Below are 20,474 nucleotides of genomic sequence, written 5' to 3'. Positions count from 1 at the left end.
ACAGCCTAGGAGATGAGGAGAACCATAAGCAGTTTTACCTTCCTTCTAGCATTTCAAATTATAAGCTATTCTAACTATCACACACTCAAATAACATTTCAAACTTTTCTTCCTAACTATGAAAAGTCTGAAAAAAATAAATTATGTTCTCAAGCCAGTGGCTTCCTGAGTCAGAGCTTTACATGCTGCTGGTAAGGGATATTCAGACAATTCAGTTCACCCTGCTTGCAAAGTGGTTGGCTTCCTTTATGTGAAAGGAGAAGTCCAGGTGGCTACAGAGGAAATCTCTAGGCTCTAAGCTAGGCTGTTTCTCTCTTAGGATAATACTGAGAATTTAAGAAACGTTTTTCCTCTTGGTTTCTCAGATATGCCGCGCTACAGGAACTTTCATTCAGGTGGTTTTGCATTGTGTTTTGTTCTCATATTCCTGAAAGAAGTGTAAAGAACCAAGTAGAAAAAGAGAAAGAAAGAGAGAAAAAGGTACTGACATTCCAGTACAGATGTGCTCTGGTAATTGTATCAATCTGTCTTAGATACTGATTTTGTAGTTGTATTCACAGGGATAAGCTCACATGTGCTCTCAATCCTCTCTTTGGTCAAATACCACGTTTCTTGGCTTACATACTTTCTGGCAAAAACTGACCACTGATCCTGACTAATAGCTAATATCATGCTTTTATTTTGTTTAAACTATATTTCTTCAAAGCTACTTATTTATGAGAAAGTTCTTCGGGAAGAATAAAGTCCCTGGTATTCTCAAAAAAATCCAAAGAAGCTAAACTGAGAAGTATGGAATCTAATTTTCATCCTTTTTGAAGTCTACCTTGTTTAGCTGTTCAGTTTTTAAATTAAACTACTTCATTGTAAAGCCCATCAAGTAATTTCCAACACAGTTCCCATGTATGTATGAAAGTACTATGGAAAAATTACTCACAGCTCCCGTATTCCGTTTTCTCAAGTGTTGTTTTATACAAGTCAGATACCACCAGTTCCTTTCATGAAACCATATTTCATTTTCTAATTATGGAATGTCAACCTTTAAATAATTACAATTTTATAATACCTATAAAATCTGGCAGTTACAGCACTGTGGTATACACAAGGGTCAAAGGATTCTTTCATAAGCAAAAAGCACAAAATATTCTGTGGCAAGGACGATTAAAGTATAATGAACTTAAAATCAATGATTCCTGTATAATTTAAACTGATCAAAAGTTTCAAGCTGCTGCAACTATAAACTAAAACTTTTCTAGATAAGAGATGAACAAGATGTGATATTGACAGGTAACTGACACCACTGACTCTGTGAGCACTCACAGCTCTAACAGAAGGATGAAATCAAGATACTTTCTCATTTCACTTCTGTGAAATTTCATTTCCACTGGGGGGGATGGGATGTGTGAATTGCTTTTGTAAAGTTCCATGCTTTTGCAAATTAAAGAGTATGAAACACATTGTTGATTCTGGCACCCCAAACACGATTCACACGAGCTTCCATCCAGAATTTGTATCTTTTATGCACCTTATGACTTTGATCCAAAGCTAAGGTCATCCTAAACCCCCTACCAAATATAAACTGAAGTCTTTTGAAATGCATATAAATACTTCATCTGCTGTTGTACTGAGATTTCCAGCTGGTCACTTCCTTAAGTAGAGAAAAGCATCTTTTGAAAAAGAACAGAACAAGTACTATGGAAAACAGGCCTTCCTTGAATGTTATACTGTGGGAAGGCATTCCCAACACTGACTCCTTCTGAAAGTCACTATAAAGGGTTCCCATTCTTGATAGCTAAAGCAATCACAAGTCTAGTTCTGAAAAGATCCAGAAACCTTTTCTAATCCTGCCAAAAAACAAACTGCCAAAACGCTAATCTAAAATTCTTTAGATATCACTGGTCACAGCCACTATAGCAAGTCATTTGGCACAGCAAGAGCAGAACAACATCAAAGTATCCAGTGCTGAGCCTTCCCATCTATACTGTATACAGCTCAGGAATTTTGTTTCAGACTGTATCTAGCCCAATTTCCTGGACCAAACATGCTTTGAAGCTGTTAGGAGAGTCAAACCCAGTGATTGATTCTTATGCACTCCTTGGATCCAAAAGGCCATTTGGTGCACACCTGGAATGGAGGTTCTGGTTAGTTTCCTCCAGAAGACACCCAGCTCATGGAGAGTAAAATCCTTATGCAGTAGGTGGGGGCATTGTCTTCAAAACTGTGCCACTGCTTTGAACCAAAACCCTAACAGAGAAGCAGACAGGTACCTACTACTGTCTTGATTCTTTAGGCCTTTTATCTACTTATAAACCTCCCTCCTTAGACTTCTTTTCTGAACTAACCTTGTAGCTCTCAGTCCTCTCCCTTAGACTAACAAATATTTTTCCAATTATTGCTTTTTCCTGGAAGACTTTTTATAGTTAACTTTTTTCTCTAAAATTTGTGTTCAAATCATACTGAAGTGATTCACTCAAATGAAATAAATGATTTTCATGCAGTATTTTCATTACTCTCAGGTAACACTTCCTTCTTTGTAACAAATACTGCACTCATCAACGTTCAACATCCACTAGAAAGTGAACTTTTGTCTTACAGGGCAAGATGTTACTGCTCATCTGGACATTTTATTAAAATGCTCCACTTCCTTCAGCAGCTGTATTCATGATGATTACATGTAAACTACATGTTACCGCATCATTAGCTGATGGTACACACCAAGAGATATTCTTGAAACATTAATTTTTGTCTTACGTGTTCACTTTTCTCAAAGGTAGTTTCTGAAGTAACTAAAAATTACATGGATATGAAGTCATTACTTCACCCACTACCAAGTGCATATGCACACAGAAACCTCGTTGTTTTCAGAACCCAGGTCATGTAGGGGCCTGATGTTTCTCTAGCTGAGTTTCTGGTTGCCCTGTGCTACCCCTGTCCTACATTCAAACCCTACATGAAAGAGTTTGAGGTGTCCAGAGCACACCACGCTTAGAAGGAATGCCTGGCATGGCAGAGAGTCCTGCTCTCTCTGGAGACAACAGGACATGAGGATCAGGAAGCTTATCCTTAGCCACCGGCAGCAAAAGCTGCAACCGAGTGCTAATGGGCTGAAGTGAGCCACTAATGGCAGTCTCTGTGTTTCACTTTCGTGTGGCATTACTTCAAAGAAGTTTCCTGAAATAAATATAAGGGGCTTTTTACTTCTAGAAATTCTCTAGTTAATAACCTTTTTTGCTGATAGCTATGACTTTAGTTACCTGTTCTTAAATGCTGAAAATGTGGTCTTTGAGGTTCTCCAGAAGTCTCAGGTGCCCGTGAATGCTTTTAGCCAGTGGCAAGCCCTACCACGCTTGTGTGATTGATGAGACTTTCATCAAACATATTAAGAAGTAAAGCCTCAGTCCAGGGTCCTGGGACTGGCGAGTCCTCAAAACACAAGGCGTTCCTATCATCCCAGCATGACTCAACTTGCTGTCCAAAAAACAGATCCAGCAGCCTTTGATCTTCAAAGATGACAGGGAACAGCCTCTGAGGCAGCCAAATGCGTCTTTCTGCATTACCAGATTGCTACAGAGACAGGCAGATGGGTGGAGCAGCCTCTGCACTCCTACCATAGAAGCAGCCCAGCTCTGTGTTAAATTAGAGCAGCACCGAGCAGTACATATGGCAAGTGGGAGAAGAGATCCCAAATTCAGCTGTGCAGCTGCTAGGTGGGACCACCCCGTTCATACACACATCCAAGAGACACTTGTTTGGCTGCACTGAAGTCAGAAAGCCAGTCACTGAAATGGCACACCTGGACACTGGATAGCCTGCTTCAAAGGGACTTTGCATTAGGTACCTAGCTATATCCCACATTTGGAAGTATTTTAGCACATCTGTGTGACATTTTCTCCTCAGGTCAACCGTAACAAGAAATCAGATGAACAAATGATAAAAGTTTTATTGCTAGAACTGAAAGTAAAAATCTCTTACCTCTCCAAATGCACCTCTTCCGATCACTTTTATAATTTCAAAGTCATCTCGATGGAGTTGCATTTCCTTTACCAATTTTGTGAATGGTTTTGCTGTTTAACAAAAAAAAAATAAATCAATTAAAAAAGAGAAATACTGCAAGCCAACCCATAAACTGGAGGTCATAAATATCCACTACACACCCAGAGCATTAGCAAATTTTGTGAATCAGTGAAGGACCACGTGAAAAGGAAAGCTCATTCATTACTGGTAAACCCTATGGACAATCTGTCCTACCCTGCAGGCACTAGATTAATTCTCTTCTTAAGTGGAGTGCAGCTTTACTTTTTATTATTTCAGCCAGTACCAGCTAAGGCTTTAACAACCCAAACTCAAGAGATAGCTGTCTCTACTCAACAGCAGCAAAACCATTTCCGACAAGATCTGTGGCTAATTTAAGGTTTTTACTTTGAACTTTTCTGCTAAGCAACACTCACCAGATCTCAATTAGACCAAGCACTGAAAGGCTGCAGTCTAAAAAGATGTCCAGCGATTAACTGGCTTACAATTACTTTGTTCTGGTTGTCCTACATATCTCAAAATATTTGGTAGATAAATTCCACTATACCTGCAGATCCATCAGTTTGCTCCTCTCCAGATCCCATTCAGAATACTTTATTTATTTCCAGCATATCACAGCATGTGGATCTCTATTTAGATAGAACGTTTGTCACAAGTCACTATTCTGAAGACTAGATCAATAAGGAAAAACAGCAGTGCAAGTGGAAGCCAACTGCACAAGGACGAGTTTGCACAAGCACAGCAGCAGTTTACTCCTCAAACTAAGCACAAAAATGTTGCTGCTCTTCAACTCATCAGAAACACTATCGGACTAAAAAGACCGAAGTTTTCCAACACTTGATTTTTTTGTATTTTTTTCCTATCTGCAACTGAATAAAACATCACAGAACTGCTACTTGTAATTCAGCCCAGACTCCTGTTTTACCTCACCTTACATTATGATTAAGCTAATAAATTATAAGCCAAACAGAATTCCTACAAGAGAGGTCACTGCCTTGATAGTGTATTTCAGATGCTAACACAAACAAATCAAACCTTACAACCACACAGAGATACCGAAGTCTAAACTGGAGACTGAAAATTTCATTAGGAAGTCTAACCAAGAATGCCTGAAAACCTCTCACTGAAAACGCATTAACTGCTCAAATAATGAAGAAACAGCCGTACTGAAGAACAGCTGTGTGGCTTCTTTGTATTTAGGAGAGTGTTACTGAAAAGGCTTCCTCCAGAAGTACTACCCCTTTCACTGAGAGTTCCTCGTCTATCCAAAGTGTGAAATATAAAGAGCCACTGCTACATTTTCTGCTAGACTCCCTATTTCAGCTGGGCAGAAATGCCAATCACACTTTCCCTCACCACAAGGTCAATGAGATTATCACCTCAAACCCAAAATAATTTCCACTGAACTTCCTTAGCACCACCACCTCAAACCAGTCAGAGACACACACCAGTCCAATCAGACACCTATAAAAGTAATGCACCACAGCTATGTGCAGCGGTATTATCAACTATTTGGCAAGGTTCTCTCACCTCCTTCCCATCAAATGAACAGAGATGGACATAACACAACTGCAGACAAGAGACAAATATGAAAGGTCCTTTATTAAGTATGGGTTTGCTACTATAGAATGCTGGTCATTGAACTAATTTTGCAGAACAGCTTTGTCATTAAAATTCAAGAGGAAATGAAATCTAGTATTTATTTCTAGAGGACACTAACCCAATAATAACTTTTTGCTTTAAATAAATAACAAATTTTAGCAATAATTCTACTAAGTAAACAAAATATCAAAATCAGAGAATCACAGAATGGGTTGGAAGAGACCTTAAAGATCATCTAGTTCCAAGCCCTCTGCCATGGGCAAGCACACCTTCCACTAGACCAGGTTGTTCAGAGTCCCATCCAGCCTGACCTTGAACACTTCCAGGGATGGAGCATCTGCAGCTTCTCTGGGCAATAAAACAATTGGTTTAATGATAAAAAAGCCCTGCTGCTGTAAATTGATCACAAGCAACCTTCAAAGCCAGGAGACACAAACCTAATAAAGTTCAAGCTTTCTTGTACACTCAAAAAACCCCCCTTTATATCTTACACTTTTGCTGACAAAATATCTTATTATTTCATCTACAAATTTCCCCACTTGTGCAATCAAACTTCACACCACTAAAACTGGGATTCTGTTTAGAAGTGCATGAAGTTGTATAAGAGCAAGTTAATTTGATTAGTTTTGTATTTTAATATTAATGAATACGGTGTATTGAGCACAGCACATGCTAAAGTTTCAGTAAACAGAAGAAATAGAGTCTGCAGGGAAGGGCATTACTGCCATCTTTCTAGAAATTGTATCCTTGAAGAAGGAAGGCTGAGCAGCCCTCATTTTCTTGACCACTATTCCTGATAAAATCTACAGGAGTCCTAGGTTGGTCCTGCTTTTTCCATCTCAATCGGTCAACTGAAGTACTAGTTGATAAAATAAACTGGTTTCACATATGTAAATTAAAAGAATTCACTCATAGAAGGAAGCTACTATTTTTACAAGCCATTAGTGTACTTCACTAATGTTTGCTTTTAGTATTTAGCAGAATGGTGTTCAGAAATACTGCAGCTTCAGTGGTCTCTGTCTTAGAAAGCACCAAACATGAACATCTGAATGTAAAGAAAAATTTTAAACTTGGCAGGACTTCCCCTGAACTAGAAAAATTCTGAGTCTTTGTCAAAGCACTGAAGATTTCTTAAAAGTAAATATAACTTAAAAATAAAACTGTCAACAGAATCTAATGATCACAGAGACTACAACAGAATGTATCAGAGCTCAGAGGAGGCAGCAGACCAGTAATTTATTTAAACTGATATATACTTTACTGGCATTTTGAAGTAAAACCCTGTTTACAGCAGGATGTGACCTGCTGCATTTAAGTACTGGATTCCACAATTCTATCTCTTAGTAAGTTAAATCAAAAAATATTTCCAATTTGCATTCCTGCAGTTGTCCCAGGAGGCTGCTGTTCCTCAACTGCAAATATGCAGACCAGTAACATGCACAGAACTGGCAAAACTGAGTGAGAAGAAACTTGCCCCAAAAAGCATCAGAGACAGACTGTATCCACTGTGTTTGCCAGAACAATGCTAAGTGATTTTTCTAACTGGTAAAAAGAGATACAGCTTGTCCCTTTACATATCACTGTTTGATAAACAGGGAACTCAAACCAATCTCCATATACTGGAATGAATAATTACTTTTGATCCTAATATTGAAGGCAGAACTTATGATCTGGAGTTGATTTAATCCTTAATGAAAGTATTTCATCCTGGCAAACAGAAGCATTAGCTGTACTGGGGGTTTTGTTGGCAGTGATTACTGAATTTTGTTATATATACACACTGTTGTCAAGGTAACATTAGCTGCAAGTAATTGCAAGAGTTTGTTTATTCATGACTGTGAGGATGTAATAAGAATTTGGGGTAGACATTCTATGTGCAGTATCTTTATATGCACCATTGCCTTTTCCCTCAAGCTGATTTTGCATTATTGGACTTGTCTGGAAGAAGGGTGTTTGCTGTAACACCAGGCAAGGAAAAAAAGCCAAACCCAAACAACTAATTTTCAGAAGCCAAGTAATGTATGCTCTCCAGAAAATAATACAAAACAGTAACAGTTGATGTTTTGATTCATAATGAGAAGTGAAATGCCAGCATTTATTTCCTCATTGAAAACCAGGGTACATATGAAAGACATAATTCTCCACACACAAATTCTATTCTGATCATATTCTTCTCTTCCACTGACAAATGGGATTAGGATATTTTGTTTACACAAAAAGAAATCATCGATTCTAATAATTTGAAAACATAATTTGAATGTTTTATTCACAGGTAAATAGGTTTGTGATTTAGGTTTGAGAGCTGGTGCATCTACAGTGCAGTCAATCTGTATTATGCCACCTAATAGAAAATATCTGCAGGCAGTTTCAGATTGCCTGGAAGCTGCAGGAAATGCCAGTGGAGATGATCTGACAGCAGACTGGGCACTCTGCACTGCTACCCCAGGAATGGGTGCATGCTGGCTTTATATGTCAAATTTCCTCTCATTTCTGAGAGCAGGTCAGGGAAGGATGGCAGTGTTTTCAACAGCATCCTCAAAAAGTAATAGGCCAACTCTTTCCACCTACAGAGTGGTTAAAAATGAGAAGTGTCAATCAAGGTATGTTTTGAATTTCCAGTTTCTGTTCATATTCTGGATCATTCAATTTGTGTAAGAAATTTACCATCTGGAATCACAAAAGCTAACACCCTTACATTGCAATGGGCAAAAGGCAACCTGCTGGATTACCATCACTCCTGCTTCAGTGGTGGAATTACCCCAGTATTCTTATTTGAGGACTCTTCCAGATTTTGTTAGGTAGTACAAATTTCCAGAAATTCACAAAAACCACTTAGCTGAAGCTGCCAAATGTTCAAGAACACCTGATGTTTTGTGTCATTGCCAACTCCAAGTTTTAAATAAATGTGACAACAATGCAAGAAAATAATACACAGACTCACAGTTCAGGTTGAAAGGGAATAGCTAGCCTCTAATCCAATCTCCTGCTCAAATCACGGTCAATATTGATTTCAGACCAGGTTACTCATGATTCTGTCTGGTTAGGTTTCAAAAAGTTCCAAGGATGGAGACTCCATGGGCTCTGTGGACAACCTATTCATATAACAGACTGCCTACACCAGATAGTTTCACAGTTCAGAACCGATCCTGTGAGTGATTTGGGGTTTAAGTAATTATATAACACAATAAAAACATTCAGGTGGATCTACCCTGAAGGTATGTCCAAACTGTTTGGTCAGACAAAAATTCATCTGCCACCATGCTCCCTTTATCTCCTCATCCCCTCTACAAAACATTGTGGTAGGAAACTATGTGAATTGCAAAATATTAATGTCAGGGAAAAACAAAATGACGCAGATAACTGTCTGTGGAGCCATACTCCTGCCAGGCAGATCCAGTATTTTATTTAAGATGTTTTCTTTGGAGGAGAACATGAAAGAGCAGCAAATTTTATCATTTCCCTCAGCCACCTCTCTTAACTTACATTCTAGAAATCAAGTAACTTGTGTGCCCTTTGTGCACCCTTTTCAAAGAAACAGTGCTCCTATGATATTGCTACTAAAACAGCGGGCTGGCAGGTTTAGCAAGTTAGTGCTTGTATGCATGTCTCGGGAGATACCCACACCCAGGTAGCCCCAACCTGCTTACTAAGGTGATAAATACCTGTTACAACCCACACTTGAGTTTTAAAGAAGTACAATCCTCTTGTATCAGATTGTGAAATTTCCCCTGTATTTTAAAAATGCAAATTATTTTTATTCTTCCATACTATGCTGACTCCAGTTTTAATTTTTCCAAATATAGATCCTTGCTTCCCTTTTCCTGTGCTAGCCTGTTTCCTCTTACTGTCTACCTCTGTGAATGCTTTTTTTCAGTCTGGTTTCCTAAGGAAGTAAGGTATGTGTGATCACACTGTTGAGTTCTGAGGCCATTCCTCTCACCCAGTACCTTTTGATCTCAAAAAAGACCCTTCCCCTTTACCAAATTTCACTGAAGTTGTCCAAAGACAGCAAGTTGATAGAAGTTTTATTTTAAAAATGGCAGCGAATAGGAGACACCCACAGTACCACCTCCACTAAGAAAAAGGTGGCAGCAGGAATAGAGCAGTCACCTGCTTAGCTGGCAGCCAGCACACACCCAGGTGCAAAGCAGACATACCTCACAGTCATGCAGGAACACTGGGGCAATACTGCACAGAAGAGGGAAGAAAGGAAGTGTGCAGCAGAAAAGAGAAGGTCATGCAGTGGGAAGGGCAGGCAGTTATTCCACTGAGCCTAGTAAAGTTGATAAATACAAGTTTACAGGAAGACAAACTTCACCAAAGTTCTGCTGTTTACAAGTCAAAGGTGACACATTTTGTGTTCTCTGACACATTTTTTTTCTGGGCCTTTTACTTCTGCCATGCCCTCCTTCCTGTTTTTATAACATACATACACACACCTCGCTTACTCTGTCTGCCTCTTGGCCAATGATCCAGTTCTTCATCACTCATCAACATCCAATGGACCAATGCAGTGGTGCAACACTCTTGGTTATCACTGCAATGACACAAACTCCACTGGCTCTAAAATCAAAGAAGCTCAACCTGGTTACCTCTTACAGTACCTGCAGAGTTTGCAGCGCAGCCTGCTGCTACAAAACTGTTTCACATGCTGTCCGAGTCCTCTTTATTGCCTTAACAAGGCCAGCCAGTTTAACAGTGGCTGGTACTGTTATCTTATAACAGTATTACTGGCATTTACTAAAATGCCAGCAGAAAGAGACAGACACGAACACAACAGCAATAAAGTCGGAGTCTTCTTGAGGCTGATTTTTTTCAAGACAGAAGGTGGTAGCCAATTATTAAGTTAAATATAAAATTGTTAGTCTCTATTTGGTATACAAATGCTTAAAAAGCCTTCAAGCTTTGTGATGAACTATGGCACAAAGGCATTCAGTTGCAGCCAGTTATGGATTTTGCTTCATTTTATGAAAGTTTTCTGACATATGTAAAAGAGCGTTTGAGCACCTTTAATCAGATACCTTGCTGACACCTAACAGAACTAAGAATGTGGATAACATTTGAATTCAATAATTACATGCAAAACCCCTCGAAGGTTTAAAAGGATAAAAACATCACTGATTTTAGGCATAAACCTAGACTGACTGTTTGTAGCTTCTGCATCTTGCTCCATAACTGGCTTTATCAGTTACAGGAGAACTGATTCTGGCATTTGGAATTTGTACACTAGTCTGTGGTAACTTGCATGAAAAACTTATCATCAAGCTAAAGGCTAATGGCACTGGGAAACGCTTTCAAGAAAAATATCAAGTAGTAGCTCTGATGTTGACCCTATTAGTGTTGCTAAATTTGCCAGCGGAAGAGCAAGGCATTTACCCTGAAATATCATCTGTGTTCACTGTTGTTATTTTTGTGTGGCAAGTCCCAAAAGCAAGTGCCACACAGAAGGACTCAATCAGCAGCAATATGCCAGCTCGCTGATGAATGTTACCACAAACACTTAATAGCTGGCTATCTGCCTGCCCGGCCCATTCACTGCTTTCCATGCTTACAATGAAAGGACATCCAAGATAATCCTCAAGGTTTGTACAGACAAGTACTGAGGAACACAAAGACGGTTTCCAGTAGTCCAAGTGACAAAACATCTGGCCACTTTAACTCCTGTCAATGCCACCACGTGTCTTTGAGAACTAAACATAAACAAAAGTTCTAGCAGGTGAGAGAAGTAAGGGTTGGCTCACACATCCAAAGAAACACACCAAACGACTATTTGCTGTACTCATATATATGCAAGACCTTTCTTTACCAAAGTAAAAATAATAGGTAAAATAAAAACCTCAGACCATGCCAAGCAGACCATGGTGGGTGCTAGTACTACAGGGGATGCAAGTACAAGGAGAAGAGACTTGTATCGGAATCAAACAGAGGGTGAAGCTCACCGCCCAATTTCTCTTTTTATTCTCATGTTACTGTCACTGAATAATCCAAATTTAGGGAATGAGACCTTCGTTTCCAGAACAAATTCAGGCAGTGTTTGTCTTATCTCATCCTGGAAGATGAAACTGTTAGTACTAACACTGAAGAAGAATGTGATTGTAAGTAGCATTGACTTCAGGAAAGCCAGAAGTGACTTACTATGCACACAAACCTGGTGATGCTTCACAAAACGTAGTATTTCAGAATAGTGCTGTCAGGACACAGGATTTTTTTAAGCAGGAAGACTGGACAAGAAAACCTGCACCTTTATAAAGACTCATAATGACATTTCAGAAAACACTCAGCAGTTTGAGATTAAATTCTAGCCCAACTCTCATGGGAAACAAAGAAAGCCCCTTAGAGAAAGTGCTCCTGACTGCACTTAGTAGTCCAGTTTTTCATACCTCTTTTCAACTTGCCACATTTGTTTGGAAGAGGAAAAGTTGCCATGCTTCTCTAACCTTTTTCCCAAGATTCCCAGCTCTCTCATCAGACTGTGTACCAAGCCCTAGATTCCCTGGCAGTCCATCAGCCTCTTCAGCCTTAGAACCTTCACTAACTAAAATAATGAGCAGATATCCAACAATGTCTACAAGCTGGCACTTTCTGAAGAGACTGAAACAAGTGGATCTTGCTTCTACTCAAATTTTGCAAGGTTTTCAAAGATGGTACTTTACTTCCTCTTTAGTCTTGCTAAAAAAAAATGGAAAGACAAGATTACTATTCCACAATAAAGGAACTTTCCTGCTCTTATAGAACTGTTGATATCCCATGCCTTCATAAGCTTCAACTTCACTCCTTTTATTTTCCTCATGATGATAGTACCCAGCCTGGAAGACACATGTACATCAAGCCATATAGAGACTTTCCTTCGGACTGCCTGACATCCCAGACATTTGAGACAACTGAATAGGGAACTACATGACCATTCAACCCAGGAAATTCACTCTCCTGAAGGAGTTGCTCCTTGTTCCTTCTCACCACTCTCCAGTCTATTGTTTGGATCATCATTAGCCTTCATGTGGTATGTCAAACAAGGAATATGTCCAGGCAAAAGCTAACTTGTCTATCCTATTCCACCCCCTCTCACCAAACCATTCCCCCAACGGGACTCCCCTAGAGCTGTGATACTGGAGCCCCAGCACAAGTCAGAGAGCAGGACGAGGCTGCAGAAGTGCAAAATGGCTTTGGAAATTGAGGTGACCATGGCATGGAGCACAGCAACCATGGAAGTGGCCATAGTAGAGCCTGTTTCCAGTCAACCTACACCACATTAGGACAGGCTCTTCCAAAACACATTTCAAAGCTTGTAAGGAACACCACAGAATGCAGTATCTGTTTAATTTAGCATTATTCTTGCCTCAATTTTTCTGTACTCCTAGTTCAAGGCCAGATTTTGCAGGTGTTGGGGAGGCCATTTAAGCCACAGCAAATGGCAATCACATATTGAAGCACATCAGTAATGGAAAAGTTGTTTCAGAGGGTTTACATGAATCACTAGTTCCAAACAGTAAAATTTCAATTTTTCTATTTTTTTTAAATCCCATAACAACGTTGTAAATATTGTTAAAATACACTTATTTTACTGCATGATAAACAGTCTTAAAAGCATAGTTAATAATTTTTTTGGTAGAATAGTCTGAGAATCACTGCTCAAAAATTTTTTTGGCATTTTTCAGATAGTTTCAAAGTAGATATTAAGAAAATCTCAAATTTGAGCTCACCCAAATTTCAATAACATAGGATGAAACTAAATTTCATCAGACCCAGCACCTCTTGCACATCCTAAGAAAAAGAACAATTCCAATCTGATGACCACATTGTGCTGATATAAGCACGCGTACATACACTTACGTTAAGCCACAACTTACATCATCAATGTATGAGCAAGGTTCTAGTTCCTGACTGCATGCTTTATTTCATCTTAGAAGTAAAACTTAACAAGAGAGCAGCATAGCTGTTTTATCAATCACTTATAGTAAATGTACCTTTTTTCTCCAGATATACAGCAGATTTTCTCTCAAGTTACTATAACAGTAATACGTGCATTATATAACAGAACAAGTTACACTTTATGCTGGCACTGTATTTACCACATGCCACCCCCTTTATTTTTAGAACTTAGAAGTTTCCAGTAAGTTCTTCTTGCCAAAACACCCTACAAATGCACTTAGAGTGACAGGAGTGAAATCCACCTTATGATGATCCCTTTTCTTTGCTTATAAATTTAGAGCAAAGTAGTTCAATGACACGACTGTAGCAGATTGCTGTGACCAGAGGGGCAGTTCTACAGATCAACTCTCTTCCTTCCATCCGCTCCAACAAATCCAGCTGGTCTCACCTCACTGACCTGATTCTAATCACTAAACCAGCAGGATCCCAAGCTACCAAGACATATAACACAACTATCACCCTGTAGTTGAAGAAATTGAATCATCATAGCTGATGGGTCAGGAGAGGCTGCTACGCCAGCACAAGCAAGGAGGGTAAAGGAGCAGAGCATTTCTTCTGAAGCCACAGTGTGAAGTGGCACAGGGTGTGATGAGCTGCCCACGCACCAGCCTGCACCGCGTCCAGCTGCTGCAGAGGTGGCCTGTCTTGCTGCTGACACAGGGAGCTCTATGGATAAGGAAGTACAGCCAAATGACAATTACCTTTTGCCTGACAGTTCCCAACCAGATCAACATCACAAAGTAGGAAATACAAGACTAAAGGGATGGGACAATCAGGTGAGCTTACGGTGCTATAGAACTGCACCTGACTTTTTTCAAGGCTGCAACACTACACATATAAATACCCTGAGCTGTTTTTCAATTTCAAGAGTTCAGGTAGCAACAGCTACTTTAAGAACAGGTGTGGCACATCTTTCTCTTCACTTCTTTCTAAATGGCAGCAGGCAGGAGGACATTTTCTCAGACATTACTCACCCTGTTTCAAAACTTGCCTGGAGCTTGAGATCTAATTAAAAGGTCACTGAAAGTCAGATTTTTGCTGTAGGAAAAGGCCACAAAGACATGCGACAAGCAATTACTGTAACCAGGCACAAGAATCTTTGGAGTAGCTCAAGTTACTCAGAAGCAGAGAAGAAGGGAACTGTGTTTTAATCTGCAGACAATACTAACAAGTCCCATGCTAAGATTTGCTACACATTATAGTGGACGGCTCAGAGTGGCGTTTTTATTATTATAAATTCTCTCACTTCTTCAGTTCCCCCTCTAGACCAGGAATCTAGAGCCAAAGCTATTCTGTCCTGCGCTACTCAATCCAATGCCACTGGCTGGCAACAAGCAAGAGCAAGACCATTTACAGCAGCACTGCCTTCACTGACTTCAAGTTCCAAAGGTCACTACCAACAAAACTCAGGGCAAGCAGGGCATCAGGAGCATGGCCAGCTGCCTGTAACAGAAAAGTCACTGAGATTTGGGGTACTCAGAAAGTAAGCACATCTCCAGAGGGCATTATCAGGATGCTTCCTGACAAATTACTTGCTCAGACAGGATGTAAAGAGAGTCAAAAGGGAAGAGAAATACATCTCTCAGCCTTCTAATGTGTGATGAAAACTTTACCCAGATAAGGCAACATGCTTCAAATTTCACTGTGCAACTTTTTCTTAATGTCTGACACTGCCTCAGCATATTTCAAAATTTGGCTGTATCTATTCCCAGGCTTTCCACATAATAAGAGTTTAAATTTAAAATGGTTAAGAAAGGTCTAATTTTTTACCAAGAACGGGGGTGGGGAGAATCTACTGGAATACTGAGAAAATCTGACCCTGGCCTTAGATGTAGCTTTCAAAAAATGGAGTCAAACTCCATTTGATTGATTGGAGTCAATCGTTAGCAGTACCAATGTTTTTTAAAGGGCTTATGGCTAAAATAATTTTTAAGAAGCCCAAAATTGTAATTATCAGTGAAATAAACCAAGAAGCCTGCAGAATTCTGTTTTAGACTACTGGCCATTTATGTTATCAGCTTGCTAGCATCAGCTACTTATTCTGAAGTTTCAAACTGACCAGGACCATTACATCTGCTATTAAATAACAAAAAAAATCATTTAAACAGGGTTTGGCTTTTTAACACACAGTGAATACCTAAGAAACAAAATGTTTTGGATAAACGATAATCTAGAATTTTAGACATATGACCGTTTATGCCGCTTCAAAATTTTAAACTCCCCTTCAAATCAAGAAGTCATTGTTAGTGGAGGCAAATCTTGGAACAGTTAAGAGTGAATTTTTAAAATCTAACTGAATTAGAACATGACTATAGAGCTTTAACATCACATGTGTATGCAAAGCATACAGAACAGGAAACTAAAAATAGAACCCCAAGCCTCTTCCTAGAGACATTTCCAAGTCTCCGAGCATTATAAATTCAGCTTTCTCTAGTAAAGGCAGGATGAAGTTCTTCCTTCTTCTCTCCCCCTCATTCTGTATTTTTATCATGCTTTCCTATCCAAATTCTGGTAATTTATGTACAGTACACTGCATAAGCTCTTTCCCCTTATCTCAGTATTTTGTGTTTCAAAGAACAGTTTTGGTTTTGTTTGGTATTCATAGCCCATCTTTTCCTAACATCTTTGCTGTGATATCTTTCAGAAATTCTTAAATCTAGTTTCTGGATCATGATTTTAGGAAAGCTCTCAACAGACTGCCAGCCCACGTGACATGCTTCTAGGCATTCCCAAACCTCTTGTAGGCTCCTGGAATCTTGTATCCTCCACATTACCATTCCAATCCAGATCATACCTCCCATTACTGTACACTCCAGCATGATCAGCAGTAGGCCAAGATCCCTGGGTTCTAGCTGCTCCCTTTTCTTGCATATTCTTAAAGCTGGTAGGGAACAAAAATTTGTTCAACCACTGTACTCACAACTGCAAATACTGTATCTCACCTCTATGTCTTCTTCCTCAGCTTTGCAAGATAGGCGTATCAAGTGAGGATCATCCCACAAAGTTTTTATATCAGGTGCAGTATCTTAAAGCATTCTGCTTTTAAGCTTGTTTTAAACATAAGTTGCCAGTTTTGTACACTCCTCCTTACTTGAAGAGTAACATTATCCACATGCCATCGATGTTTAATAAACACTACATCCATGATCCTTTTGCTTTAAGATTTATTTCCATGCATTTAAGCAGAGAATTCCTTTTTTTCTTCCTCATTTACAGCCCATCTAGACAGGTGTGTTGATTTCAAAACAGAATATCAACTACTAAGACATTCAGAACAAGCTTGTAGTAGGCTGGCAATCTCAAATCTTCATCTATACCTCAGGGTCCATTCTGTTGGCTTCCAACCTTTTTCTTTACTCATACTTGGAAATAACAACCAAACATTTGGAAGCTCCTATGCAACACCAGGGTGAGCACCTGCATGCCAGTACAGATGCAGCTGGAAAACCCTACTGGTGTAGATGTGCTTTTACAAGTTCCCATTTCCAGAGTAGGAACCAGTAAAGACACATTAACTTCTTTCCAGAAATCTTCTGACATAGCACTTGGCCTCTGAGAAGACCACAAGCAGAAGAGGTGACCGCAAACAGAAAAGCAAGGAATTTCAGTCAATCTACAAAATGTTTTAATCTACTTCAATGCAACTGCAAACGACTATAGACATTGAGCCAATATTTACACAGACAAAAGCCAAATGGTTGCCCTTCTACTTTCTTACACATCATTTTAGTTATACTCCTCTCCTTTTTCCATAAAGAATTTAATATTTTCCTTTACTAATTTGTCTCCAGTGTCATCTAAGTAAACCTTGGGTACTTGGCCCATTTCATGATTGTTTTAGCTCTTCAGTAATATTTTCCACTTGCATCGACTCACTTTAAAAACACATCCAGTCCCAAACCACAATCTTATAAAGACTGTCAAACTCTTCATCCTTGATACAGTAGTTCAGACAAGCCAGTTCATTTTTGATACTAGTATTATGGAGCTGAGGGTATGTAATCCTTTTTCTACATAAACTTCTTTGTAATTCTTTAACGTAAAAGTCTGGAAGAGCTGTATTTTTTTTCCCTTTACTTTACATAAGATAATATAGATATCACCAAAGGCTTTTTTTTTTTTTTTTTTCCTTATGAAAAACATGTTCAGTACTCCTTTTTTAAGTAATACATTATTCCATGTTTGGATTGCCACTGCGAATCAAGCAAGGACGTGACCTTTACCAAAAATGTTTTTAATCTCTTGGTAGTTTCACAGTCTTTAACATACAACTTGACTCTGGTTCTCATAAGCAAGTACACACACAACACAGGTCTGTGGCAATGGTCTGCAGGACACAAATATCCCACAGCACTGAGGGAAAGAGGACTCTGCTTATAAAACTTGCTTTTTGTTGATGAAATTGTCTGTAAAGAAGTTAAAAACCTTGAAGACTAAACTTCTGGCAACTGTCCTACTGTTTATACCTTAACATATTTTTATACCTAAAATTTAACTTCTATAATAATTTCTTGAAGCTGAGATCCTGTTTCTTATATAATTTGAATTTTAAAACAAGTGCACAGAAGCATTATTAAAAAAAACCCCAAAACCTAGGTCCATAAAATCTTTCAAAACAAGTATCAGTCATAATAAAAAAGAAATAACAGTCATATATTAAACTACTCCACTTTATTATCCACATAAGCACCAAGGGTCACTTTGTCACTATGTCTATTACTATGCTCAGACTGCACCAGTCATTACTCTTACACAGGAACAAAAATCTACCTAATTAAGAAATTTCATAATAGCAGACTATCTTATGCAGTTGTTGGCAAAAACTCACTCCTGACTGACTATTCAGCTGTATTTTACAGGAAGGAAAGAAAACAGGAGCACTTACAACTGTATTACATGAAGTCAAAATTTAAGGAATTACTCTTCTGAAGAAACATTCTTTAAGGAATGTATTTTCAAGGAACCAAGAGGTCACTTTGGGGTCTCACCTTTCTTATGTGAACATATTTGGACAGATCAAAATCCCTAAGTCTAGTAAGACTCTTTGTTATATCATATGAGAAGTTTTTCTTTGAGTACCATCAATTCCATCTCTCCTTCAAAATTTTTCTTAACAGACATTTTAGTAAAAAAAATCTCAAAGTATACTTTAAAGTACAGGAACTTCTGGAAGCACCAGGTAAAGACATTTGGCTTGACCAATGTTTGTACTATATTGACCAATATTTTGGACTTTAAATGATGGTTTTTTCCATTTCTTTCTAATTCACAGACCTGCTTATTTTTTATTCCAATACTACAGATTTTAAAACAAATACTGTGACTCTTCAACAATCTATTTCTGGCTATGTGTTAAAAGATTACAAGCAGACAGTGTTGATTTCCTCTTCCATGAATTGTTATGCACAGCTAAATTTATTTCCTTGCCAATTAATTTTTTTTTATTTTATTTTTTTAAACACAGAAGTGATAACAAGCAATCTCCACCCAAGTCTCTCAGAAAATGGAGAGGACAGGTTCTTAAGTGTTATATGGGACATAAGGGGGGAGGGAGAGATGAGGGCAAGGAGATTGAAGTAAGAAGTAGGTCTTGCCCATGCTTTCCTTTTGCAGAAAGATAATCCATTATCTTTCACCAGCTGTCACCCACAGAGGTCTGAAGGTGAATTACTGGAGCACATTTTCCAGTGAGGTCTGTATTATTTATTCTGCAGTTATCAAGCATATGCTTGAAGAAAGAGCTATCATTACCAAAGTGCACAATGACATATTACAGTAACTGACACAAAAGATCATTGCTGCCATGTGTGCACAAGTGTGCACTGCTGTTTTAAAGACATCACTGCAAAGTGCCTTCTCTAAATACAAGTAAAAAATGAAAAGTGGAGAGTCTGAACAATTAAATGAAAGAGAAAATTAAGGCATAAGAGGAGGAGGAGAAAGATATTTCTCAGTAGTTTTAAGTAGCAAGTCTCAGTCCACAAAAAAAGTTATTGCCATTACAGACTGTGCAGCTACCAGAGCATCTGAAACAACTACACAACACTCTGAGACAAAGTTTCTTCTGAGAAATGAACACACATTATAAAATGCTCACAGACACAGCCCTTGTCCCAGAAGGGCAGTGGACCATTACATTATATAGTGCTCTCAATGAATGCCTGCATGACACAGCTGACAATGTATGTTCTCAGAGAAGGATATCTACCAGACTTCCAAGCATTTAGGAATATAAGAGTTTTGAAGAACTTTGTTATTTTCCAAGGGTTTTGCTGTAAGCAAAATACTCAAAGACAGATATAAATTCATTTCAAGGAAAGTCAAGCGCCACTTTGGATACCTTCTAAGTATAAAACACCACTAATAAAGGATTCATTTCTTAGATTTTGTTCCATTTGTACATTGTTATCCTCATCATTGATAGCACTTCCATATACCAATACGATTTTGAAACACTGAATTTGTTGCGCATTTTGGTGAGCTGAGTCCACTATCATCAATCGAGAATATCAGCATTAAAACCATGTTGGCAAGTCCAACTTCATGTAAGTCATATAAGTTCTTAGTTTACAGAGGAAACAAAAAACTCCAGCCAGTATCTCCCATTAGATCTTCCTCTTATGAAGAAGATTTGTTTCACCCTGTTGTTAGCAACTGCTTAGCCAGACTCCTTACAGTGTCAGATATAAGCATATCAGGAGCCCTACTAGATAGAGATCCTTTGTGATGTGGGAACATAGCTATTATAACAACTAAACCTGTATTTCTCATAAAGGATGATTCAGGCTTGCAGTTGTGCAGGGATTGCAGGCTCTTCTGACAGTTCCACGGAGGAATGCTTTAAAATATCCAAGTGCTCTCAAGGCTAACTAGACACAAGGAAACCACACTTGAGAAACAGCAATAAAAATAAAA

At 38.7% G+C, this 20,474-nt stretch overlaps 1 protein-coding gene across 11 annotated transcripts in view; it reads right to left on the bottom strand.

Moving 5' to 3' along the window:
• The window catches only part of CDC42BPB (CDC42 binding protein kinase beta), a 90,717-nt gene that overhangs the window by 58,281 nt on the left and 11,962 nt on the right, over window positions 1–20,474 (bottom strand). For all 11 annotated transcript variants that reach the window (XR_010743851.1, XM_066321753.1, XM_066321744.1 and 8 more), the window contains exon 2: window positions 3,969–4,060. Coding sequence is in view for 10 of the 11 variants with exons in the window: in XM_066321753.1 (XP_066177850.1) it covers window positions 3,969–4,060 (92 nt within the window). In the remaining variant the exon portion in view is untranslated. The remainder of the gene's footprint in view (window positions 1–3,968; window positions 4,061–20,474) is intronic.

Source organism: Sylvia atricapilla, chromosome 6, assembly GCF_009819655.1.
Source record: "Sylvia atricapilla isolate bSylAtr1 chromosome 6, bSylAtr1.pri, whole genome shotgun sequence".
Taxonomy (NCBI): Eukaryota; Metazoa; Chordata; class Aves; order Passeriformes; family Sylviidae; genus Sylvia; species Sylvia atricapilla.
Note: the sequence above shows the minus strand (reverse complement) of the source record. Positions and strands in the feature narration are given on the sequence as shown.